Below are 27,710 nucleotides of genomic sequence, written 5' to 3'. Positions count from 1 at the left end.
CTAGTTCTTTAGCCAAATCCATATTTCAGTCCACACTTAACATTTGACACTCATCTCCCAGCACAGCTGCTAAGCATGTGCTGTAAGTTACTGATGGGAGAGAATGAAGACACAAGGTACTAAATTTAAAAAGCGCTGCCAGAATAGCGTTCAGCCTTCATGTATTTTACACAAAATCCATCTGGTACCCTATTCAAAACTCACCTTGAAAAAACCTTTGGGTATCTTCCTGACAAATGCCATCGTGCCCAGCATTTGTCCATTGTGCCCAACAGTCCGCTCACATGGCGGCCCTTAAGTCAAAGACCAGTGCCCTAACTGAGACTAGCCTTACCTGGATTCAGCAGGAACTTGTCTAGCTTTGTCTTGAATCCCTGGAGGGTGTTTTCCCCTATAACAGCCTCCGGAAGAGCGTTCCAGTTTTCCACCACTCTCTGGGTGAAGAAGAACTTCCTTATGTTTGTACGAAATCGATCCCCTTTCAACTTTAGAGAGTGCCCTCTCGTTCTCTCTACCTTGGAGAGGGTGAACAGCCTGTCTTTATCTACTAAGTCTATTTCCTTCATTATCTTGAATGTTTCGATCATGTCCTCTTTCAGTCTTCTCTTTTCAAGGGAGAAGAGGCCCAGTTTCTCTAACCTCTCACTGTATAGCAACTCCTCCAACCCCTTTACCATTTTAGTCGCTCTTCTCTGGACCCTTTCGAGTAGTTCTCTGTCCTTCATGTATGGCGACCAGTGTTGGACGCAGTATTCCAGGTGAGGGCATACCATGTCCCGGTACAGTGGCATGATAATCTTCTCCAATCTGTTCTGCTCAATAAAGATGATGTATAAACATAATCACCTTTCAATATAGTAAACCACTTCTTGGTTGTTTTTTGCTCATGGATATTTTTGCCATATTAAACTATAGAATTTTTTTTGGACTAAAGGTTTTGTATAAATTTGAATTGGGTATAACAGGCTTCTATTGGAGCAGAGGCCACGAGAGCAAGGAGCTGAAGTTTTGCAGAGATAATCTAAAGAAGCTGCTGAGTAGCAGATGTTTTCTGCATCCTTATCACTGTGCTCTCTGTTCCAAGTGCTCCAGAGCACAATCTCCACCATTATCTCAGAAGTGTATGCACTCCACCTCTCTTGCCTGTGCTATCTTCTGCTGAAGCAGCCATCTGCAGTGTCCTTGAAAAGGACAGGATGTGAGCATGCTCCACTCATGTGTTAATTCTGCATTTTGCAGTTCTTGGCAACAGGCCTTAGCCGCTCTTCATTCCTGACCTCTCCCTCTTATGGTCCTGTGCAGTCCAGGATCTAAGACTCCATAAAAAAAATAAGCAGCGAGACCTAGATCTCGCCATCAGTGTCTACAGTGTGCTGTGTTTTTCTATTTTGGTGTGGTGTTTCATAATATTTAGCACCATTAAATGGGAATTGAGTAGAGGACAAATCTAGGAGACATATTTTTTTTCGTGCTGTATTCATCTCCTGGATATGTACACCACTCAAAACTGAGTCTCAACTATGCATGGGTCTGCAGATCATTGTGTTAATCATGCTTGCAGGACCTGGAGGCCTGCAGACAGTGTTTCCCAATTTAAATCGTCCAAAACGGATCCCAGGCTGTTTACTTGGGACTGTACTCATGTGAAGTTCCATAAGTTATGTTACCAACCTTTTATGCTAATAGAGCAATTTTCATTCATTCATTCAATTATCCAATTTTCTTTATCATTCCAAGGTAGAGAGAACGAGAGGGCACTCTCTAAAGTTGAAAGGGGATAGATTCCGTACAAACGTAAGGAAGTTCTTCTTCACCCAGAGAGTGGTGGAAAACTGGAACGCTCTTCCGGAGGCTGTTATAGGGGAAAACACCCTCCAGGGATTCAAGACAAAGTTAGACAAGTTCCTGCTGAACCGGAACGTACACAGGTAGGGCTAGTCTCAGTTAGGGCGCTGGTCTTTGACCTAAGGTCTGCCGTGTGAGCGGACTGCTGGACACGATGGACCACTGGTCTGACCCAGCAGCGGCACTTCTTATATTCTTATTCATGTAATACTGGTAGCTCTTTCTTGGAGAGGTTGACTAAACTGGAACCCTGAGATCTTGAGTAGGGATTGTATCATACTTAGCTGCATATTCCAGATCCATGGAATTTTTCACAGCAGATTACAATTAACCTGCATAAAATTCACTGAAGAATGTAGACTAAAATTTAAAATAAAAATTGTCATCAAATAAAATATGCATATGGGGCAACTTTCCCAGTGAAGAATGGCTTTTCCACTTTTCGAGAGCTTTGGGTAAATGGATAAGAGAAATATTTTGTGTTAATATTAGCATGCGCAAATTCTTAGTATACTTGTTATCAGCTACAACAATGCAGGGTAGGATCAGATATAGTCTGATAACTTAGCAGTATTCACAATAGATTAAAATCCTGGCTCAGTTCAGCAACTGCTCATTTAGCCTGTGAGCCTGGTAAGATGATTGGGATTTGAATCTGCTGAACAATTGCCTGTAAGTTAGAGAGCAGTAGGGAAAAAAACTCAACAGACGACCAAAAAGTGTCCCTGAATGTTCACAGGGGAAAAATCACCATCACTGGTTTCTTTTTTAAGTAAAAAAAAATTTGGTATTTCCCAATTCAAGACATTTCAATCATTTTCCTAAAAATTATATACTGTTTCGTGCATGTGAGCTGTATACAACTATAATCTGTAAATGTGCCTCTCCATCAGCCACCCCTTGGGGGTCGTGCTGTTGAGTGCTCAAGAGCAGGTGTTAATGTGTGCAGTACAGATGGTTACAAATTACAGTAAAACCTTGGATTGCAAATAACTTGATTTGCAAGTGTTTTGCAAGATCTTGCAGTACAAGTACATACAGTACACACACATCAAAACCTAGCCGATGGTTCTTCTCTCTCTGACGCTGCGGGAGTGTAGTGACTGTTATAAACAAGCGAGGTCTTGCAATACGAGTACATACAGTATACACTCGTCACATCACCACAACTGAGCCGATGGTTCTCTCTGACGCTGTGGGAATGTAGTGACTGTTCTAAACGAGCAGAGTCTTGCAATACGAGTACATACAGTATATACGCGTCACATCATCACAACCGAGCCGATTGTTCTTCTCTCTCTCTGACGCTGCGGGAGTGTAGTGACTGTTCTAAACGAGCAGAGTCTTGCAATACGAGTACATACAGTATATACGCGTCACATCATCACAACCGAGCCGATTGTTCTTCTCTCTCTCTCTGACGCTGCGGGAGTGTAGTGACTGTTCTAAACGAGCAGAGTCTTGCAATACGAGTACATACAGTATATACGCGTCACATCATCACAACCGAGCCGATTGTTCTTCTCTCTCTCTGACGCTGCGGGAGTGTAGTGACTGTTCTAAACGAGCAGAGTCTTGCAATACGAGTACATACAGTATATACGCGTCACATCATCACAACCGAGCCGATTGTTCTTCTCTCTCTCTCTGACGCTGCGGGAGTGTAGTGACTGTTCTAAACGAGCAGAGTCTTGCAATACGAGTACATACAGTATATACGCGTCACATCATCACAACCGAGCCGATTGTTCTTCTCTCTCTCTGACGCTGCGGGAGTGTAGTGACTGTTCTAAACGAGCAGAGTCTTGCAATACGAGTACATACAGTATATACGCGTCACATCATCACAACCGAGCCGATTGTTCTTCTCTCTCTCTGACGCTGCGGGAGTGTAGTGACTGTTCTAAACGAGCAGAGTCTTGCAATACGAGTACATACAGTATATACGCGTCACATCATCACAACCGAGCCGATTGTTCTTCTCTCTCTCTGACGCTGCGGGAGTGTAGTGACTGTTCTAAACGAGCAGAGTCTTGCAATACGAGTACATACAGTATATACGCGTCACATCATCACAACCGAGCCGATTGTTCTTCTCTCTCTCTCTGACGCTGCGGGAGTGTAGTGACTGTTCTAAACGAGCAGAGTCTTGCAATACGAGTACATACAGTATATACGCGTCACATCATCACAACCGTGCCGATTGTTCTTCTCTCTCTCTCTGACGCTGCGGGAGTGTAGTGACTGTTCTAACCGAGCAGAGTCTTGCAATACGAGTACATACAGTATATACGCGTCACATCATCACAACCGAGCCGATTGTTCTTCTCTCTCTCTGACGCTGCGGGAGTGTAGTGACTGTTCTAAACGAGCAGAGTCTTGCAATACGAGTACATACAGTATACACGCGTCACATCATCACAACCGAGCCGATTGTTCTTCTCTCTCTCTCAGACGCTGCGGGAGTGTAGTGACTGTTCTAAACGAGCAGAGTCTTGCAATACGAGTACATACAGTATATACGCGTCACATCATCACAACCGAGCCGATTGTTCTTCTCTCTCTCTCTGACGCTGCGGGAGTGTAGTGACTGTTCTAAATGAACAGGAAGAAAACTGCAGATGCACACAGTGGCACCACGCTAGTGAATTAATTTCTTCCCTGAAGAAGTTCCAGTGAAATGGGTCCTTGTTGGGATTTAAGGAAGGTGAGTGTATTTACTTTAAGCACCTGAGGAGCACTTGAGTGCCCTTTATAAGTTATTTGTTTTGTGTAAAGCATGATATTGTACATTTTGCACAAGTTTAGTTTGTTAGTATAGTGGGGGGAGGGGGTTAAACCCATGATATCTACCTGCTTAAGATTGCCACATGCAGTAATGTTTACTGATGAGAGGCGTGGGAGCGTTTCCAATGAGTTTTTAAATTACAATCGTGAGTTAACAATAAGCCAACACTACAAAGCATAAAATTTAAGGTGGTCACTATTTCTATAGCGCTACCAGACGTAGGCAGCGCTGTACAGAGTCGCATAAAAGACAGTCCCTGCTCCAAAGAGCTTACAATCTAAACAGCCAAGACAGATAAACAGGATGTTGTGGATACAGTTAAGGGGGAAGGTTAATCAGCTGGCTGGGTTGGAGGGCACAGGAGTAAGGTTAAGCATTGAAGGCTATATCAAAAAGGTGAGTTTTTGGTCTGGTCTGCTTTTAAACAAGTGAAGGGGCTTGACGGACAAATTTGGGTAATTTATTAGGCATAGGGGGCAGCTAGGTGAAAGGAACAAAGTCAAATTGGCAGCGGAAGAGAAGGGTTAACGCCAAGAGTGGCTTATCTGATGATATAAGGTCAAATTAACCATTCAGAACAGTGGTCTCAAACGCAAACCCTTTGCAGGGCCACATTTTGGATTTGTGGGTCCTTGGAGGGCCTCAGAAAAAATAGTTAATGTCTTATTAAAGAAATGACAATTTTGCATGAGGTAAAACTCTTTATAGCTTATAAATCTTTCCTTTTGGCTAAGTCTTAATAATAATATTGTCGTTTATAGCTAAAGAAACTGTTTTATTTTACTTTTGTGATTATGATAAACAGACCGAGGTTTGGGTGGGGAGGGGGGTGGGGGATGTTCTTAGTTGGTTATTTGTTTTTTGTTTGTTTGGTTTTTTTTTTTGGGGGGGGAGGCTTTTTGTATATTAAGCATCTGATATATCTGTTTCTCTGTCAGAGTGGGGGGTGGAAGGATGATGGATGGACTACTCCAGGGCTCATAAGAATCCAGGGCCCTGGTGTGCTTTGGTTGTGCTTATGGACACAGGTCTGTTAGTGGGGCATAGTGGATAGGTGATTTTTGAATATTATGTATAAAATGATGACTGTTTCTCTCTGCGGTTGATGATTTCCATTGTTTCTTACTCGACTTTGATATGTATTGTTTATTTAGGATTGTGTTTATTTTCATCAATAAAAATTTGAACATAAACTCTGGAGCAGGGGTGGGCAGCTCTGGTCCTCGGGGGCTGGGGGGGTCCAGTCGGGTTTTTGAGATTTCCCCAGTGAATGTGCATGGGATCTGTTTGCATGCACTGCTTTCAGTGCGTGTTCATTGGGGAGGTACTGGGGACCCGGCTCGGTTCCGGCCCTTGGAGGCTGGGGTTGCCCACCCCTGCTCTAGAGTCATGATCATCTTGATATAATGCTTTAAAAAATACAAAAAAAACCAAAACATACCGAGGGCCTCAAAATAGTACCTGGCGGGCCTCATGTTACCCCTTCCCCTTTCCCGGGGCCGCGAGTTTGAGACTTTTGATTTAGAAAGATGAGTCCAGTTTTCTACCTGCATAGCCTAAGTAGCATACTTTAATGAATTAGAAAACAGAATTTACTGAGCATTTTACTGAGGGAGTGGGGAGGGCGGTAGAACATATTTGCAAGTCTCTAGACCAGGCTGGACCATCCAAGTTTTTAAAGCAGCATTAACAGCGAATTTTGGTTTTGGCATTTAAGAGGATTCCTCCATATCTCCTTTTTGTAGTTCCGACTTTTTTTTTTTTAAGAAGTACAGGAAGGTGAAGAACAAGGGGAGTTCCCTGTAATTAAATTAGTGATATAGGGAATAGAAGTGTTCCGTTTCATCAGCCCATTTTCCTATTTACTTAAGGTACCTCCATTTCAGCTGACAAAACTCCAGAATTACACATCTAGTTTGCCATATACTTTAAAAAAAATTTTTTGAACTGACTTTTCAGTCCAGTTAAATTATCATATTTTCCTCTTTAGCTATGTTTCATAATTGTTGTCACAGTACATATGAGAATGAAGACTGAACTGAGACTAGTAATTAAATAGGGTAGTAATGTTTTTCCCTCAATCTCTCCAATTTCCCACATCAAAAGCAATCTTTAACCTCTGGGCTGGGTTACTTTATAAAGGCAGGCCAGACTGTGACTAATAGTGCTTAATATTGACTGCTTGTACCCTTAAGCATGATACAATGAGGTCAACTTCCAACTCTTCATCTGAGGATAAGAGTGAAAGACCAGCCATTCTATATTTAGACTTAACAAAACACCCAATGCTTTTGTCTTCACCTGGAGCCCAAATGGGTGGCGACACATCTATTAATTATAAAGCTAATGAAGGCGAGACTAACTTTTCACTAAATAAGTTGTCCTTAGTGTGACTTGCAAATAACTAAGCTTTGTGTTAGGGATTAACCCCTTGGGAATGTCAAGTGAGAGAAAATTCAAACCTGAAATTGCTTGGCTGATGGGAGGTTCCCCTAGATTTGTTAGATCAAGATTAGAGAATGACACGGTGACACAATTCATCACCGTTCCCGTCCCCGCGGATAACCGCGGGAAATAATCCCATGTCATTTTCTAGTGTCTAATTTCAACCTCAGTCCTTCTACACCAGCATTCTTCAAAGCAAAGCTTGCGGGTCAGTGGTTGTGGCCATTCATACTCTGATTCTTCCCTCTCTCCTTAAAGAATGACATGAAGATGGTTTCCCGTGGTTATCCGCGGGGACGGGAACAGTGATGAATTTTGTCACCGTGTCATTCTCTAATCAGGATCAGCCAAGCCATTAGGCAGTACTAACTAGGCGGTTCTCTATTGGGGGCAGCTGCATTCCAAAACAAAATCCATCCAATAGTCACAAACTCAAAGAACATCAGTGTATATCAGGAAGAGAATACAGTTTTCTCCTCAGCCTTGCTGCCTTATTTTCATTCATTCAATTTTGTGTGTTGGTATGTTTCTCTTTCCTATTTATTGTTGGTGTCCTTTTCTCTTTAGTATTTTTTACATTGTGAACTGCTTTAACCATTTTGTAAAGCTGGTATATCAAAACTGAATAAACCATAAACCTGGATAAATGACTTATGGGAATACCCCTCAGTGTGTGTGCTCCAATTATGTTTTATAGGATTATTGTAGGATAGCCATAAATGAAAATTGTGCGAGGCTCAAAGTTCATCTTAGGAACCTAATATGCAGATTTAATGCAAGTGTTAGCATTCCCAGCCAACTTTAGGCTAGGATTGAGCTTTTTAAGCTGCAGAGCTATGGAGTCAGTGCATCTCCCCTTTTGACTGTTTTTCTGTTGTCCAGCTCTGACCCCTACTGATAATTTTTTGTTCTGGATTAGAGAATGACACAGGACAAATTTTTCCCTGTCCCTGTGGGGACTCATTTTCCTGTCCCATCCCCGTGAGCTCTTTTCCTGTCTCTGCCCCATTCCTGCAAGCCCAGTCCTCATTTGCACAAGCCTCAAACACTTGAAAATCATAAGTGTTTGAGGCTGCGCCTTTAAAGCCTTGGTCCTAGCCTTCAAGACCTTCCACAAGCTGATGCCGAACTACATGACATCAAAACCACAAATTTACGTCCCAAACAGATCGCTGAGATCTCAAACAGAGAGACGGCTCACACTACCACCTGGTCATTCACTCAGAACTGAAACAGCCCACAAACGCTCTTATTCACATTTTATACCCAGGTTCTGGCACATCATCCCCACATCCATTAGATCGCTAGACAATCTATGGAACTTCTGTGAAAACCTTCCTCTTCACAAACCTAGGTCCTTAATGTCCAACGCTACTCATGAGCTCCATAATGACCGACACTACTAATGGGACCTAAACTGCCGACCACCAATCATGTACTCGCTTACATCACTAAAACTTTAGTACAATTATGTTCTGTTCTGTTAGTAAGTGAATGCTGTCCTAAATCTATACTATGCCATGTAATATTTTCTACGAATGCCACAAATTCTAGGCCATGTCTGCCAAAAATGTCTTTCAATAATTTTGTCCTCCTATACTGTGATTGTACCTTTGTAACCTATTCTGGGCTCCTTTGGGAGGATGGGCTAAATAAATAAATAAAATAAGTGTTTGAGGCTTGTGCGGTTAAGGCAGAGCTTACAAGGGATGGGGGAAATTGAGTTCCTGTGGGGACGGGGACAAATTTGTCACCGTATTATTCTCTAGTCTGAATCTAAAGTACTGGTAAATATAATTCTAGGTTCAGGACTAAGTTATACGTTTATCATACTGTATATTATCTCTACTAGTATTAACGGGTGCTAGAATATATGTCTGTTTTTATTTCTCTCTCTCTCTCTCTGTCCTGCTGTCTTTCTTTCTGTCTGTCTGTCTTTCTCCCTGGCCCCCTTTGTCTGTCTGTCTTTCTGTGTCTATCCCTGTCCCTGTGTTTTTCTTCTTTTTTTCTGTCTCCCTTCCTCCCCCTGGTGGTAGAATATTTGTCTGTCTTTATTTCTCTCTCTCTCTGTCCTGCTGTCTTTCTTTCTGTCTGTCTTTCTCCCTGGCCCCCTTTGTCTGTCTGTCTTTCTGTGTCTCTCCCTGTCCCTGTGTCTTTCTTCTTTTTTTCTGTCTCCCTTCCTCCCGGGCACTAGAAAAGGTTCAAAGAAGAGCGACCAAGATGGTAAAGAGGATGGAACTCCTCTCGTATGAGGATAGACTAAAGAGGTTAGGGCTCTTCAGAGACGGTTGAAGGGAGATAGGATTGAAGTCTATAAAATCCTGAGTGGAGTAGAACGGGTACAAGTGGATCGATTTTTCACTCTGTCAAAAATTACAAAGACTAGGGCAGTGGTTCTCAATCCTGTCCTAGGGGACCCCCCAGCCAGTCTGGTTTTCAAGATATCCCTAATGAATATGCATGATCGAGAGATTAGAAACAGAGTAACGGCAGAAAAGGGCCGTTGGCCCAACAAGTCTATCCACTCAAAGAACCCTCCTAAGCATTTCCCCGGAGCGAACCCACATGTTCATCCCATCGTCCCTTGAAGTCGAGCATGTTACTGGCCTCAACTACCTGACATGGAAGACCATTCCATTGATCAACCACCCTTTCGGTGAAGAAGTATTTTCTGATGTCACCATGAAATCTCTCACCCTTGAGTTTGAGCAGATGCCCGTAAAGAAAAATATATCTTCCTCCACCTCAATACGGCCCGTGAGATATTTGAATGTCTCTATCATGTCTCCCCTCTCTCTGCGTTCTTCGATAAAATATAATTGCAGCCTGCTTAGACGTTCTTCATATGGGAGATCCTTAAGTCCTGAGACCATCTTGGTGGCCCTTCGTTGAACTGACTCCATTCTCTTCACATCCATTTGATAATGTGGCCTCCAAAACTGAACGCAGTACTCCAGATGAGATCTCACCATGGACCTGTACAACGGCATTATAATGGAGGAGACAGGCATGCAAATATGTCTTATGCATATTCATTAAGGATATCTTGAAAACTCGACTGGCTGGGGGATCCACTAGGACAGTGTTGAGAATCACTGGACTAGGGGACACTCAAAGTTACAGGGAAATACTTTTAAAACCCATAGGAGGAAATGTTTTTTCACTCGGAGAACACATTGCCACAGGTTGTGGTAAGAGCGGATAGCGTAGCTGGTTTTAAGAAAGGTTTGGACAAGTTCCTGGAGGAAAAGTCCATAGTCTGTTATTGAGAAAGACATGGGGGAAGCAACTGCTTGCCCTGGATCGGTAGCATGAAAAGTCACTACTCTTTGGGATTCTGGAATCTTGTTACTCTCTGGGATTCTGGAATGTTGCTACTCTTTGGGTTTTGGCCAGATACTAGTGACCTGGATTGGCCACTGTGAGGACGGGCTACTGGACCATTGGTCTGACCCAGTAAGGCTATTCTTATGAACTAAATGAAATCTTTCTAAGACATACTGCAATATTTTCATGGGGGAGGCAGGTACAACAGCTGCAGGATACATAAATAGATTCACTGTAACAATGATTAAAGATGGGCAATCTTTGCAACTATATTCCCTTCTCCTCTCCTGAAAAGACACAAGCATATATTTGCCCTCACCTGCACAAATAACAAATGTGCACTCACATATTTACATGCAGATTCTACGAGCCATGTCTGCAAGCTTTCCCTGCTTGTATTTAAATGCTTTATTTAGCTAAAATGTGTCTGAGAGAGAAGATGGAAACATGTATCTAGAGACTGACCCAGTTCCCTTGGTAACTGGAACAAAATAAAGCAGGGGAATGAAGCACTGCGGTGGATGGAAAATTCCTGCTCCTATGGTGAAGGTGTGAGAGTGTGGCTTTGGCCCTTTACATGAGGCAGCTGTACCACTGCTTTTGCTGTTAATGGAGTTCAAGGGCTTGAAATAGTCCTAGCCAATCACATAATTAATACTTTAATTTAAATAAGCCACTGAATACGGCAAAACTATCACTTTATGGTATCACTATGCTAATGAAACAATCCCAATCATAAACCTTCAAATTTTGCTGCAAAATAAATTATATTGTAGTCTGGATCCTCGGTAGCTTAAAAATGTCTTATATCACACACCTACAAATCTGTGTGGCTTACAAAAGCATATACATAATATAAAAGATTGGGTGGGAAGAAGTCAAGGTGAGAATGTAAGAAGTGCATTTTAAGTGACGTTCTGGCACCCATTCGCTGATAGCTGTCTGCATATTCTCCACAAGCTCAGCAGAATTCTTTGATCTGTGATGACCAAGAAAATTCTGAACAACCAGCACAGATGCTGATACAGCTGGGTTCAGCTTCTGTTTGAATGCATCTAGGATCAATTCACAGATTTCGGGTCCAACAAAAAAACACCTTCTTTGATTTTGGCTTCACTTTTCTCAAAACCAAACGTAACACATCACCTTGACAAAATTTTTCAGCAGACCCAATTTTATGTGAAGTGCTGGAAGATAGATTTCCTCAGGTGCTTCATATTGTATCTGCCAAGTACGGATTCACTTTGAAGTCTGCTGGACAGATTCTTTCACTGATCTTGTGCAGTAAATTGTCCGCAGACATACCGTGTTTCCCCGATGATAAGACAGGGCCATCAAATAAGACAGCCCCCCCTTTTTAGAAAAAATTGTAAAATAAGGCACCCCCCCCCCCCCCGCAAATAAGCCACCCACCGATACCTGCGCTTACCCGAATCGGGTGGTCCGGTGGGTGACTCCGTGTGGTCCCTCCGTCTACCGCGGGGGTCGGCAACCCGCGGCTCCAGAGCCGCATGCGGCTCTTTTCCACCTTTGCCGTGGCTCCGGTAGTGTGTCACGCAGGTGTGCATCTTACAAGTCTGGCGTCGCGGCGGGAAATAGCCATGCTGAGTGAGCTCAGCACGTACACAGATGAAAGCCTTGCTTGCTGATTGGTCCGGCGGCCGTGCTGCCGGACCAATCAGCAAGCAAGGCTTTCATCTGTGTACGTGCTGAGCTCACTCAGCATGGCTATTTCCCGCTGCGACGCCGGACTTGTAAGATGCACGCCTGAAAAAGAAATCATCCTGGCCGGGGTCGGTGTCATGCTCCGGAGATCTACAGCCTTCCTATCTCCCTCTCCCTTCTACCTGCTTCCGGCCACATCCCCTGCTCCGCGGCTCTCTTCGGCAACTCAGCAGCAGCGATCGACACAAGCTTCTGACGTCGGGGCCTACCCTCTGCGAGTCCCGCTTGTTTCAACTTCCTTTTTCCACAAAGGCGGGACTTGTAGAGGGAAGGCCTCGATGTCGGTAGCTTGTCTTGATCACCGCTGCTGACAAGTTGCTGAAGAGAGCCGCGGAGCAGGGGGGTGTTGCCAGGTGCAGGTAGAAGGGAGAGGGCCAGATGCAGGACTCGTGGGTGAGGGAGCAGAGAGAGAGAAAGGATAGAGATACAGAGGGGACATGAAAGGGTAAATAAGGCATCCCCCCGAAAATAAGCCCTAGAGCATATTTTGGCCTTCCAAAAAAAATAAGACAGTGTCTTACCATCGGGGAAACACGGTAACAGAAATTATCAGGATGGCTTAACACAACCTCATCTGTTCATAATAATTATATCTTAGACAAAAACAAAATAGAAAAATTCACAGGTTGAAAAAGCAGCACAATCACTTTTTAGTATAAACTTTCAAATTACTGGTACATGTGATCGATGAGATGTCCTAAAATGCAATATTGTGTTACAGAAAACAGTAAAATAGACACTTCATGGTAGCGTTATTGACGAAAATGATATAAATACAAACTGACGCATAACTTAAAAACAGGATGTGATAGACGAAAACTTCTTTTCAGATTGAGTCAGCATGTGGCCCTTGTTAACTTACAGGTGACAGAACTCCAGTACAAAATGCTTGATGACCAGTGTTATGAGCTAGCTTGCTTTCATAATAAGACCATGTGCATTTTAATTGTCTTCAATCCAATGCTTCTATTAGTTTTGCAGGTTTTTTAATTTTTTTTTTGCAATCTGCCTTTATCCAATTGTACTTCATTTTCTATATAAACATTTCAAAGCATTTATATATTTGTGATGTCGAGTGGGGACTAAACTGACACTTTTTGCCCTCAAGCAGAATCAAGGACATCCCCTACAATATAAAGTACCGTATTTTTTGCTCCATAAGACACACTTCCCCCTCCAAAAAAAAATGTGGGTGGAAATAAGGGTGCGTCTTATGGAGTGAATACAATATTTTTTATTTTTTATTCTTTTTTTTCCCCCGGTACCTTTTTTAAAATTCCGGGGGCAGTGGTCCAGTATGGTCTTGGCAGGAGCTTTCTGCACTCCTGTCCCTCCCTCACTGGATGGCTGCTTCTCTTGCTACGGAGCGATGCATAAAGCAGGAGCGTGAGCTTTTCACGCTCATTCCTGGTCCTGCACCGCTCCCTGAATCGTGAGAACTGACAGCAGCCATTCAGGAAGCGGCACGGGACCAGGCATTTGCGTGAAAAGCCCACGCTTCTGCTTTATGCACTGCTCTACAGCAAGAGAAGCAGCCGTCCAGCGAGTGAGGGGCAGGAGCGTGGAAAAAAAACTGAACTCCTAGGTTAGATCTTCTACCATAAAACAAAATTTATTAGAGATCATCAGATTCTAATTTTTCCCTGATTTTTTTGAACCTTCCTCATAGGTTTTTTCTATGCATTGTAGACATTTGATTTGCAGACTCTTTGCACATTAATTCATGGATTTGTGTAAATTGATTTGCACACATTAAAAGAAAACGAAAACTTAGTTTTATATATCGGGTCTTTAGCCAGAAAGGAGCTCGACTCAGTTAACAGTAACTAAAAAAAAAAATACTTAAAGTAACAATCAGAAAATATTAATATGACTAGTTTCCAAAATGTTTCGCAAATAAAATAGTTTTTAAAGTTTTACGAAAAAGTTGAAGGAACCAGATATACACTGACATGCACATCCTTAAAATATGGAGGACATTTTCTCTCCCCTTTCCGTGGGTATTTTATTTTCTTCAGGCTAAGTCAGGATTGTAGTGAACTGGCTTAGTGACAGTGGTGAACGAATTGACCATTAATCCCAGCTACATCACCCACTATTTCGGATTGTTTTGTAGTAAATGAGCAATTGGATCTAAAATTTAGTTGCAAACTAGAGAATGTATTAAATGTAATGGCCACTTTTGGTTTGTCATCTTATTTCAGCATCTGTCATATATATATATATAATTTATATTTAAATAGGGCATCCTAGTCTATCAAGGACACAAAACTGATCAAAATATGACCAATAGTTTTCCTTCTCCATTTCAGGCTTCCATGTGATCCCCACAGTTTCAAATGTGGTACCCGAGAGCTGCTTGCTGATCGTGGTGGGTCTTCTAGTTGGGGGACTAATCAAAGGGGTGGGAGAAGAGCCCCCAACTCTAAAAACAAATGTGTTCTTTCTTTTCCTTCTGCCGCCCATCATTTTGGATGCTGGCTATTTCCTGCCACTCCGCCCTTTCACAGAGAATATCGGCACAATTCTTATGTTTGCTGTGGTGGGAACACTTTGGAACGCTTTCTTCCTCGGAGGTCTGCTGTATGCTGTTTGCCAGATTGGTGGCACTGGCTTGAGCAGTGTTGGACTCTTGGCCAACTTGCTGTTTGGTAGCATCATTTCAGCAGTGGACCCTGTGGCAGTGTTGGCAGTGTTTGAGGAGATCCACATCAATGAGTTACTACACATCCTGGTGTTTGGAGAGTCCCTGCTGAACGATGCTGTGACTGTGGTAAGTCCTTGACTTGCAACTTTTCAGAAGAGCTGCAGAGAGCAGGTTTTGATCAGAGAGCCTCAGTTTATAGAATTTGGGCATGGTTGCCTACCACAGAACATTGTTTATTCATAGGGTGTTTTAGTGATGTAGCCCCAAGAGGTTTTGTGAAGCTAAATAGGCTATCAGCTGCCATCACAATCCCCAGAAGTTTAGGAATGTGCTAGAAGTTGCATTTAGGAAAGGGAGAGTGGAGAGAAGCCAACCCGATTGCATTTGGGTAGACAAAAGCCAGAGGAAGAGACTTAAGTGGAATTGTAAAATAATCTGCAGTTTGGCTCATTGCACACTTTTGGAAAAATTAGCCCAGAACAATGAAGGTCTGTAAAAGTGATTTCACTCATCAGGTGAGTATTAATGATGTCACAAAAATCTGCCTGCTTCATCCTCAAGGGCTCATGTGTTATCTGGCTTTTAATTTCTGTTACTGTCACACTTAATGTCTTAATGGGTATAAGATTTCATTGGTATTCAATTTCCAATGCTGCCTCCTTGGCTGTGAAGGTGATTGTGAAAGCTTCTCATGTTGGCCATAGCAGATCTTTAGGTCCAGTCCAAATAGCTGTTGTACTAGTTGCATAATAAAACTGTGTGAACAATGGGATATAGTGATATCAGTCTTTTTTTTAAATGTGGATTACTAAAGAACATACCTGTTGAACTGAGGACAATTTCTTCTTATATTGAAACCCTTTCTGTCTTAAAAAAAAATTCCTTTTGTTAGGTTTTTGTTGATGCTCGTTAAGGTTTAAAAAAAAAATCTTGTTTTGATCATGTTTCAGGGAGTTGACAATTAATTTCCCATTACCACCATAAGCGCCATGATCTTTTGTGTACCTAATTGGGTAATGAACTTGACCTCCCAAAACCTAGCCAAATGTTTTCTTGAAACTGTACTTCTTAACTGGACCATATGCTCTGGCAATAAAGTCCACTTTAATTGTGAATTGGCTGGAAATAAAAATACTTGATGATTTTCAGTGTGTACCCTAGTCATATTACAGTTTTGAAAGAAATATTGACTATTCTTACTTGTTCCAGCTACTCATAAATATGCATGAAATAGATTTGCATCTCAAGGAGGCAGTGCATGCAAATCCATCTCATACATATTCATTGTGGATATCCTGAAAAGTTGACCTGGCTCCAGCTCTCGAGGACTGGAATTGCCTACCCTGGCACTAGGAGAACATTTACCTGATGTTAAATGTTTGTGTAAGGTCTTCTGGTCTGCCCAGTGTATTGTGTAGTACAATTTGATTAAACCTAGTTGATTCCTGCTTCCCCTTCAGTTCAACTACAGATCCTGGATGCTTATCCTCTGCTTTTTTCTTTTTTTTTTTTAAATTACATTACTACTGTTGCTGCTACTTGCCTTGGAAGGCCATTTCGTCCATTATCCTTTTTGTGAAGAAATGTTCGAATTCAGTATGTGTGTGTAATATAGGCATCTAAGCTTGCACTTTTGATTATTTCATCTAATTTTTAGAAAAAGGATAACAGCAAAAAGTCAGATGAAAAGCTTAATAAACTAAGCAAAATAACAGTCAAAGTATTACACTTTTCCCTCCGTATCCACGGGGGGTTAGGGGCAGAGCTGGCCCATGAATATTAAAAATCCGCAAATAATATTTGGGCAGTTCTGCCCTTCACCCCTGCTTTCCCCGGCATTGTAAGCCTTATTACTCCCCCCCCCCTCCTTAAGCCTTACCTAGTGGTCTAGCAGGTTTGGGGGGCAGGAGCGATCTTCCCACGCTCCTGCCCTGTGCAGATCGCTCACAGGAAATGGCTGCCTAGAGCTCCCCATAGTCTCTCGAGCCATTTCCTGTGAGCGATCTGCATGGGGCAGGAGTGTGGGAAGATCGCTCTTGCCCTGAAAACCTGCTAGACCACCAGGTAAGGCTTAAGGGGGGCTTACAGGGCTTAAAATAGCCCAAAAAATTAAAATGGGTTTTTGAGGCTGAAACCGTGGATTTGGAGGGGGAAGTGTAGTTTCTAAATCTCTACCATTAAGTTGCAGAAATTAAATGTTTTATTAGATTTCTTTCCTCTTTATAGTATACATACGTAGTTCATTACGTGTAACACCATAGGCCTAGGTCTTGTGATGCAAACTCTGCACCATTCTGGTAGCCCTTCTCTGGACTGTTGTGTTGAATTATTTGGACACTAGTAAGGACTTTAGTCTCCTGTAAAGACACTGTCGCTAGTTGTCTCAGAGACCTAATGAAATTTGAAAACTGGATTTGTAAACAGAGCCTAGCAATCATGATTGGTACTCAACTGAATTGGAATTTTTGTTCTTTGCAAAAATGGCTTTGTTCATGAAAATGTTAAAGAATTCATTTCGATGAAGATGACTTAAATATGGTTTTCTTCTCCTGAGATCTGAGGACTAGTGTACAGAAATAATTGCTCTTGATTTTGAACGCTTTCTCAAGAGTCTGTCTTTGGCTTTTCCTTTTGTTCTAGGTGCTCTACCATCTATTTGAGGAATATGCCAATGTCGACCAGGTGACATTTACGGACGTCATTCTGGGATTTCTGTGCTTTTTGGTTGTTGCACTAGGTGGTGTATTTGTAGGTGTTGCTTATGGAATCGTGGCTGCCTTCACCTCCCGCTTCACCTCGCACATCAGAGTCATCGAACCCCTCTTTGTCTTTCTCTACAGCTACATGGCTTACTTATCTGCTGAGCTCTTCCACTTGTCAGGCATCATGGCGTGAGTATTTGTGGTAATTTTGCTCTGTGGTTCTTAAAACGCAAAAGTGGATAAAGTAAAGGAGTTTGAGGGGTGTCTTTTCATCGCTGGAGAACTGTTTGCATTGCAGTAGTTTAAAAGAAATGTTGCAAATAGAGAATTGTAACTGGGTTTGTGTTGCACAGGGCAGGAGTTGCTGTAGATACACTGGGGAAGCATTAGTTACTTAGTAACTAAAAGCAGAAAATGCTTTTACTAAAACCTTGTAAAACTTGAGTATATTTAAGTTTTGGCAGCTGCACAAACTCGGTTCAGCTTTATGAAAATGCACTTAGACCCTTTTGAAGGGTAATTTAACATGGTAACAGCTCAGAATATCTTGTAAAACACTTTGTACCTGGCTTTGAAATTGACCAGTTATTTGTACAATACCTGAGGAAGTCACTTTTAGATTATTTTATAATATGCAAATTACAGTTGCTGTTGCTCCACTAAGACTGTTTCTGCCATTGCCTTGTACAGGCTCATTGCTTCAGGAGTAGTGATGCGACCATATGTGGAGGCAAATATTTCCCACAAGTCTCACACCACAATCAAATACTTTCTGAAGATGTGGAGCAGTGTGAGCGAGACCCTCATTTTCATCTTCCTTGGGGTGTCTACTGTAGCAGGACCACATGAATGGAACTGGACATTTGTCATCAGCACTCTGCTTTTCTGTCTCATTGCCAGGGTGTTAGGTAAGCAGGGGTATCGGTGCTCAGGGTATTAGATGAAGATGACTTGCGTTGAAAGAGAATAGCTGATCTAGATGTCAGATTGCATTTGTCTCATAGGGGTGGGCAACCATGGTCCTTGAGGTCCACAAACCGGTCGGGCTTTCAAGATTCCCACAATGAGTATGCGTGAGATTAATTTGCCGCATGTACTGCTTCCATTGTATGCAAATAGATCTCATTGAAATTCATCAAGGAAATCTTGAAAACCTGACTGGATTGTAGCCCTTAAGGACAGCATTTGCCTGTCCAACTCCTCCTTCCGCCCCCCCCCCCCTCTGGTCTTTGAGTTCATTTGATCTTGGAGTTGACCACAGTGGGATGCCAAAGATGACCTCACTAAGCAAGTCATCTCGCTACACAAATGTTCATATCACCTCGTCAAGTGGAACCTGTTGTCTTTAATGAGAACCAAAAATAGCTTTAGCGATTTAATGGCTTAGCAAAGGAGAAATGGCATCTTTGAGAGGAAAATTGGAGATCCCAAGTTAATGGTTTGTCCTTCATTCTGTCCTAAACATGAGGCACTGCTAGTTTTGGAGTCTATTTATTGAGATTTATTAACTGCCTTTTCATGAGGCAATTCATCCAAAGCAGTTTACAATACATTGAATAGTAATCGGGAACTCTTAACTCTTATCTGTCCCAGCAGGCTCACAGTCTAATTTCCACATGGATATATGAGGTGTTTTCTCTAATATACCAGTCCACTGGGAACAGTTGGCTAAGTGTGTGTGCGTGTACATATATTTATATACAAAAGTCATGATCTGTTTAATTGACGGTCATCAATGTATCTCTTCTCTACTGCTGTAGGGGTTCTGGGACTCACCTGGTTTATGAACAAATTCCGTATTGTGAAATTGACGGCCAAAGATCAGTTCATTATCGCCTATGGTGGCCTACGAGGGGCCATTGCTTTCTCTCTCGGTTATCTTCTGGACAAAGACCATTTCCCTATGAGAAACATGTTTCTTACTGCCATCATTACTGTCATCTTCTTCACTGTGTTTGTGCAGGTAGGTAGTGCAGCCTCCATTCTGCCTTGCTGTACTAATTGCCTGGGTTTGGACATTTTCACAGTGGCCATAAGGAAAACATCAATAGTTGCTAGAAATCTTTTCTAAAATAAGCAAAATTCAACAATGCATTTGGCCACCTATATTTCATCCAGGGATCATTTGAATTAAGTTGCTATATTTTTCGGAAAGAAAAAATCTTTATAATTCTGCCATTCCAGAATATTCAGTGTGCATTACAAAATACAAAGACTAATAAGCAAATTGTTCTTTGATTTAATAATCAACTGCAGTAAAGATGCCTGAATCTTGTTTTAAGTACCATATATATACTCGAATATAAACAGGTAACATTTTACTCCGAAAAAAGGAAAAAAGTTGACTTGAATATAAAGCAAACTTACGTCAGTCTTGCGAGGTTACTATGAGAACTCATGTCGGCCATTTTGACTAATGAGACTTCATTGGGGCATGAGCATAGGAGGAACATTCTTGGCCCTGGCTCACCACTGGACAAGCAGAGCTTAAGGTTGGCCCGGAGAGAGGCCTGCGGTGGGTCTGAAGGGGAGAGGACTCGAATATAAAACAAGACTCCCAATTTTGGGTCATTTTTTTGGCCCAAAAATCTAGTATTTGCAGGAACCTTAAATAAACAGCAGGCTCATCAGTTAAATCCAGCAGTGGCAGCAAGAGCTGTTTTAACCTGCAAAGACCACACATTCGTTTCATCAAAACTCAGACCAACTGATGCTGCGGTTGTAACCCAGCAATATTTATAGCTCAACTTTCCAGTGTGTTCAGACTAGAGAATGACATGGAAACGATGGTTTCCCCATCCCCCGCAGTAACTCATTTTCCCCGTCCCGGTGAGTTTTGTCCCTGTCCCATTCCTGAAAGCTCTGTCTTAACCACACAAGCCTTGAACACCTGATTTATAAGTGTTTGAGACTTGTGTAGATGAGGACGGAGCTTGCAGGAATGGGGCAGGGACAGGAAAAATTTCTCACTGTTGTCATTCTCTAGTTTAGATAAGCATATGGTATTTATGGCTGTCATCTAGACGTCCATGACTGGCAAGGGGGTACTTCAGGACCAACTTGGGGAACACTGTCCTAGATAAATTAAATTTAAGAAACTATTGAAAACAACTTTGTGGAGGCATTCTTGTGATTGACGATGTTTTAGATAAGTGTTATATGATGATGATTGTAGTTTTATAAACCACTTAGGTCTAGGCAGGTTAGAATTTTTTTTTAATATTCCAAAAATAGGAAACCCCTAGGATGAATTAGTTCATGGCATGATGCCCCAACAGACGTTGCCTCTAATCAGCAGGAGGAAGATAGCTTACACAGACACTGATCTGAAAAGCCTGCCACTGTTTGCCTCTCTCGTAGGGTATGACCATTCGGCCATTGGTTGAGCTGCTGGCTGTGAAGAAGAAGCAAGAGACCAAGCGATCAATCAATGAGGAGATTCACACACAAGTAACGCTATTTCTTAGTCCTTTGTCACTGGGGGTGAATAAGAGCAATACTAATATATTGGCCCTTTGCTTTCCTCTTTTACTCTCAAAAGAGGTATGTTAATGTATGGGGAAGAATAAAACTGGATGGTTTAATTGCTTGTATGATTTTTCTGATCCCAAAGTATTGAGGGGATCACTGAAATGCTTGGCTCTGCTGACCCCTAGAGGCCTTTTATGGTAGTGTACTCACTTTTGCTTCCTGATGACATAGTATCTTGGCATAGGATAACTTTGACATTTTTTTTAACCTGCTTTCAAAGATATACTGTGGACTGTATAAAGAAACTACCTATTTCTACTTGGCTTTCAGTTTCTGGACCACCTTCTGACTGGTATTGAGGATATCTGTGGTCACTATGGCCACCACCACTGGAAGGACAAGTAAGTGCACATCGTTCAAATCTCAGGTAAAATAACAATCATTTACATGTCTCATGAGATCCTGAATGGCACATCCTCTTGTAATCCTGTCCCGTACTGCACAGAATTGGTATCCAGAGAATGCTGAAGAAGCTTCTACTGTAGATGCTGCCCTTTAAATCTGTAGACCTTTTACTCTGACACACCCTTTGCTTTTGCAGTAAGCATCTTCCTTTTAGGCTGTAATCTCTCTTGTAAGCTTTTTTTGTATTAGTGAACTAGAAATGCTCTAAAGTGTCTATCAAATAATTGAAACAGGAATTTGAAAAAATATATATAGCAGCAGCTTGGACATTCGGCCTCTTCACCACCCAGTACTCCGTTGTGATGAATTGGAATGGATGCGAAGTGCCAGTCCCAATCACTATTCTGTGCACTATTCTGATTTAAGATGTCCTACACAGGTGTTGCCCTAACAGCTCTTACTGGCTCCATACAATATGCACACATTCTCAAATGATCTAAACTTTTCTTCCACTTCATATGTTCACACAGTGTGACTGCGCTATCTTTGAACAAGCTGGACCTAGGCATATTAAAACCATGCATCGTATACTGTGTCTCGCCTAACACAATGCATTTCACAGCAGTTTGTCCAAAATGAAAACAGTGAATAGTCTTAAATATAAGCAACTTTTCCAATGTTTAAATAACGGGGGGGGGGGGGGAGGGGGGATGTGAGACCAGCACCCCCCTCCAGCCATTTGCCCTATATTAGATTATATAATTATACTTCTCATAAGAAAAACAGTCAGTTATTTGGTATAAAAATGGGCCACTGCTTTGTTTGTTGGTGAAATATATAATTCAATACACCTAAGCAAATTAAAGATTTAATAAATGAACAAACCAACAACCAGACCACTGTCATATCAGCAAGTAGTCCAATAAAGCAAATCAAACAGATATGATGTGCAGCTATTAACAGCAAGAGCAAATATGTAGAGTCCCAGGACCTATTGGACTGAATTTGTGCTATAAGGACCAACCTCCATCACCAGGTGAAAATTGTTCAAAGGGACCTCCTTTGAACGCATCCTTGCTAGAGTACCCCTCAAAGCTGCAACAAAGGAAACAAATTAACCATATTTCCAAACTAGAACAGTGGATGGGAAAATCTGAATGCCTCTAAAGAACAGGAAGGAAATTTCCTGGCCTTTTGGATGAGTCTTGTGCAAACCCCCCCCTCTCCCCCCCACCGTAGCCCCACCCGAACACTTGAAAGAAAGGAGCCCTTCTGCTACATTCAAAAACTTTTTTTTAAAATCCAATCCTGAGTCAAGCTGGCCCCACTCTGCCAGAAACTGGCAAACTTTAAACCTCCCCTCCTCCCCCCCCCCAGAGCAGCAAGGTCTATCCCAAGCCACATTGGGTGTGCAGCTCACCCCCCCCCCCCCCCTCATTAATGAAGCCTATCGCCCTAATTACCTAATTTTAAAGCTTAAATATAAACTTCTCCAAATTTTTAAATAAGTTTAAATGGTGGTGGAAAAACCTCAGATACCCACATCCAAGCCCCCAGTTATCAGTAAACTAGATAAACTATGCATTCACAAAATAACATAGGGCTAGATTCACTAAGTCCACAGATCAAGTCCCGACCCCTTTGTGACCTGATTTTTCTCCGACCCGATTCACTAATCTCTGTCCCGATCATCCTTCGATCCATGCATGCAAATGAGGGGGAGCGGCATTCAAATGTACATAGGGAACGATTCACTAAACAAATCGAACACCAACTGGGCTGGTCGAACAACAAAAGAAGCAACTGCTGGAGTCCCATTCGCTCACTGCTTTCTGACTGCTTCTGCTCTCTGCCTGTATTCTCCTCTCCTTCCCCGACTCCTCTCGCCCCGAATCTCCTCCTCTTGCCGCCCTGCTCTTGCCCCGAATCTCCTCCTCTTGCCCCAAATCTCCTTCTCTTGCTGCCGTGCTCTCACCCCAAATCTCCTGCTCTTCCCTGCATTGCAAGCCCGTGGTTTTAACCAGATTAAAACCATGGGTTCATGAATTAAAAGAGAAGTTAAATTTTATAAAAGTTGCTGCCCTGTAAGTATGCGCAAATCATCTACAGATTGTTTGCGCATTTATCGAGGTTGCTATTTGGTGATCCCTGCAGTTGGTTGGGGGCATGATTCCGATCATCCTCATTTGCATAAGAACACATCTTAAATCAGCCCCCAGGATCCGGATCGGTAGGTCCGTTTAGTGAATCTAGCCCATAGTGAAAGGCACTCAAATGCTTCAAAGTGCTTAAACACTTATCTGGCTTAACACCCAATGTGGGGTGGTGGCTTTTTTTTTAAACTGATGATTAGTATCTAACTGCTGTTAACAAGTCGTACGCTTTTTCTATGTTTCTATGTTTACGCAGTAAGTTTTACTGATGAGTTGGGGCTTGGATGCAGGTGCTTGAGGTTTTCCAACCACCATTTAAAATTATTTAGAAATTTGGAGAAGTTTATATTTAAGTTTCAGGGAAAGGGGGGAAGGGAATTTATGTATTGGAAAATCCAGATGGCATTATGTAAAATGAGCAATGCAAGCCAATAATTGTGATCTCGTTTCTTTAGATTTGCTCAAAAATTTTCTGCAATATTTAAGCTTATGTGACTATTCTCTTTTTTCCTTTTGGAGGAGGGAGTGGCCTAGTAGTTAAAGCTACAGCCTCAGCACCCTGCGCTGCTCCTTGTGACCCTGGGCAAGTCACTCAATCCTCCATTGCTCCAGATATGTTAGATTGTAACTAAGTTCACCAGGACAAATAGGGAAAATGTTTGAGTACTTGACTGTAAATTGGTTAGATAGCCTTGATAGACAGTATATAAATACCTAAATAAACAGTGTAAGCATTTACCACATCTACCTATATTGCTCAATGTCTCCTAAATCACATCTTCATGTTTCCAGAACTGTATTTTCTAAATGACATCCCTTTTTTGTTTCATTGGTAAAGAATAGCATGTTGGTAAAAATCCTATGACTGGCATTTTATTCCCTAGAGACCACTTTGGGGAAATTGAAGTGACAAAAAGGTAGAATGATACAGGTTAACATCTAACATTAGGATTAACAAAATCAGCTTGTCTCTGGCTAGTTGTAAAGTTTCCCATGCAGTTCTTTTGAGTTTTCCACCTCCCTGTTCCCACAAAGGATCAACCGTTTCAACAAGAAGTACGTGAAGAAGTGTTTGATCGCTGGTGAACGCTCAAATGAACCTCAGCTCATTGCTTTCTACCACAAGATGGAGATGAAGCAGGCTATTGAACTTGTGGAGAGTGGTGGAATGGGCAAACTCCCCACAGCGGTCTCCACAGTTTCCATGCAGTAAGTAACGGCTTGTTTAAAAGGGAGGTGGAATGGGTGTATGAGCACGCTACTCCTGCGGGAATGGGAACTGGGTAGGTACTTTATAGCAGTGTTTATCCCAGGACAAGCAGGCAGGTATTCTCATAAATGGGTGACGTGATCCAACGGAGCCCCGATGCGGACGCTTCTTTGAAGAAAAACTCGAAGTTTCGAGTCGCCCACACCACGCATGCGCGAGTGCCTTACCGCCCATAACAGGGCGCATCTCCTCAGTTCTTACTTTTACGCTGAACCGAGAAGTCCGTCTTCGACTCTCTGCGCGAAGTTTCTTCACTTGTGCCTTCTAAGTCCGCGGTTTTGGTTTTATTTGATCCTAATTGCTGATTTTCATCGTGTTTTATTGTTTAAAAAAAAAAAAAAATTCATCGTTCCGTTCGACCGGGCAGGCCACATGGCCGCAGCCCCGCAGCTTCAATCTTGCGACGGAGCTTTTTCGGCCTATGTCCCGGCCTATCACCGGTTTTAAAAAGTGTGACAAGTGCCAGCGCGCGATTTCGCTAACGGACCCTCATCGATGCTGTGTTCGGTGTCTCGGGCCTGAACATCTTCCGAAATCGTGCCGGCGTTGCTCCACACTCACCGCACATGCTTTCAAGCGCCGTTGCATCTTGTGGGAAATCACTGTTCATGGAGTCCTCGACGGAGCCATCGACCACGAAGGGACCTTCACCTTTGACATCATCCGCAACTCCACAGCCTACCACCTCTGCAGCGCCGAGTCTCATCAAGCCCGCCTCGTTTGTCCCGACTCAGACTCCGGCGCCTGCTGCAATGCCTTCCTCAACCTCCTCAGGTCAGGTAGCCCAGCAGCCCATTCCCCCAGTAGTTTTAAAAGTGCCCAAGGCCAAGTCCAAGCACTCACATACTGCTCCGAGGGAACGCGAGGCCCGCGCCGGTGGTCCCATTTCAGATGCGGATCCATCCTTGCCGGCCTCATTCCAGACCATGCTACAGAAGCAATTCATCGAGCTCTTTACCACGATGGGGCCTCAGCTTCTTTCCCAAATCCATCCTGGGCACGTGGAGGCTTCCTGCGGGGTCGAGCCCCCTCCAGTGCTTCAGCGGGGAACATACTCTCAACAGGGAGCAGAGTCTCTGCAAGTGTCTGGTCTGGCAACAACGCATGCATCGCAAGGAGCAGAGTCTTTGCCCATGCCTCCATTGGAGCCGATTCATTCGATGCAAGGAGCAGAGTCTTTGCGAGTGCCTCCATTAGAGCCGATCACCCTGACGGGGTTCGAGCCTCTAGGGCACCCACCCCTGCTTCGATCGACTGCTTCCAGCCCCATCCACTACCTGGGGGTCTCAGCGAAGACCTACTCGCCTCGCCCATCAAGGCCGACCTCTCGACACAGTCCGCATCACTGATCGAGGCACTCCTCAAGGCACTCGTCCAGGCAGGCCTCGCCTCATCGGAAGCAAGAATACCTGGAGTATTCGCCACCGACGACTACTCCCCCATCGATGCCAGAGCTCGAGGACACGATGGGATCTCTCTCACCTTCTCGATCCCTGTTCCCAATGGATCCGGAGGCCTCGATCTCATCGAGCCCGTACCGGGGCCCTGCAACAGGCGACCAATTGTCCTTCTCCTCGTTCCTTCGACAGATGGCCGATGACATGGACATCCCCCTGGATACGGGGTCCAAATTCTTGAAAGAATACCTCGAGGCTATGCGCCTCCCTCAACCACCTACGGAGTCCCTCAAGCTTCCCTTACACAAGCTGCTGGACCAAACCTTCGCACGGTGTCTCGAGACACCTTATTCGATCCCTGCAGTGCCGAGTAAATTGGACACCAGATACCGCACTGTCCATCGTAAGGAGTTTGACGGCTCGCAGCTCTCCCACCAATCCCTTTTGGTGGAGTCCTCACTGAAGCGGTCCCATCCCTCCCAGGTCTACGCCTCCGTCCCACCTGGTAGAGAGGGAAAGACCATGGACCGGTTCGGCAGGAGAGTTTACTAGAACTCCATGATGGCCTCGAGCGTTCTTAATTACAACTTCCACTTCACAATATATTTGGAGTTTCTTTTGTCCGTACATCAGAGGTTTATGCCCTACGTGGATCCTAGGGCTCAGTTCGAGTACCAGGAGGCGCTGGCCTCGTTATCCCAACTTTGGGTACAGCTTATGCAATCCTCCTACGATGCCTTCGAGCTGGCGGCTCGGTCCGCAGCATGTTCGGTGGCCATGCCACCATGATCTTGATTGCCCCACAGTGGCCCAGACAACCTTGGTACTCCCTTCTACTCCAACTCAACAGCAGGGAGCCATCCCTCCTGCCAGTTTTTCCATCTCTGCTTACGCAGCATCAAGGATCTCTGCTTCACCCCAACCTGCAGTCTCTACTCCTGACAGCTTGGTTCCTCTCAACGTAACCCCTCTACAGTTTTCCCAACCAGTGAGGGACGTCCTGGAAGCTTCACGGAAGCTCGCTACTAGACAATGCTACCACCAGAAATGGACTAGATTCTCTGTTTGGTGTGTCTCTCAGCGCCAGGAGCCTCAACACTCCTCCTTGTCTTCGGTTTTGCACTATCTTTTGCACCTGTCTCATTCTGGCCTCAAGTCTTCCTCAATATGAGTCCATCTCAGTGCAATCGCTGCTTTCCATCAGCCTCTTCAAGGGAAACCTCTATCTGCTCATCCTGTGGTTTCCAGATTCATGAAAGGACTGTTCCATGTCAATCCTCCCCTCAAACCGCCTCCAGTGGTTTGGGACCTCAATGTTCTTTCACAACTTATGAAGCCTCCATTTGAACCTCTTCACAAGGCTCACCTGAAGTATCTCACTTGGAAAGTGGTGCCTCTCATTGGCCTCACTTCTGCCCGAAGAGTCAGTGAGCTACAAGCCTTGGTTGTGGACCCACCTTTTATAGTATTCCATCATGACAAGGTGGTTCTCCGCATGCACCCGAAATTCCTTCCTAAAGTTGTCTCAGAATTTC

General features: G+C 43.4%; 1 protein-coding gene across 2 annotated transcripts in view; it reads left to right on the top strand.

Annotated features, from left to right (window-relative positions):
- The window catches only part of SLC9A1 (solute carrier family 9 member A1), a 77,766-nt gene that overhangs the window by 35,334 nt on the left and 14,722 nt on the right, over positions 1-27,710 (top strand). For both annotated transcript variants that reach the window (XM_033954606.1, XM_033954607.1), the window contains exons 2-8: positions 14,443-14,903; positions 17,418-17,668; positions 18,170-18,387; positions 19,240-19,442; positions 20,840-20,929; positions 21,281-21,351; positions 24,544-24,717. In XM_033954606.1, the coding sequence (XP_033810497.1) occupies positions 14,443-14,903; positions 17,418-17,668; positions 18,170-18,387; positions 19,240-19,442; positions 20,840-20,929; positions 21,281-21,351; positions 24,544-24,717 (1,468 nt within the window). The remainder of the gene's footprint in view (positions 1-14,442; positions 14,904-17,417; positions 17,669-18,169; positions 18,388-19,239; positions 19,443-20,839; positions 20,930-21,280; positions 21,352-24,543; positions 24,718-27,710) is intronic.

Source organism: Geotrypetes seraphini, chromosome 8 (genome assembly GCF_902459505.1).
Source record: "Geotrypetes seraphini chromosome 8, aGeoSer1.1, whole genome shotgun sequence".
Lineage (NCBI taxonomy): Eukaryota > Metazoa > Chordata > Amphibia > Gymnophiona > Dermophiidae > Geotrypetes > Geotrypetes seraphini.
This window is presented reverse-complemented; position numbering and strand designations above follow the sequence as displayed.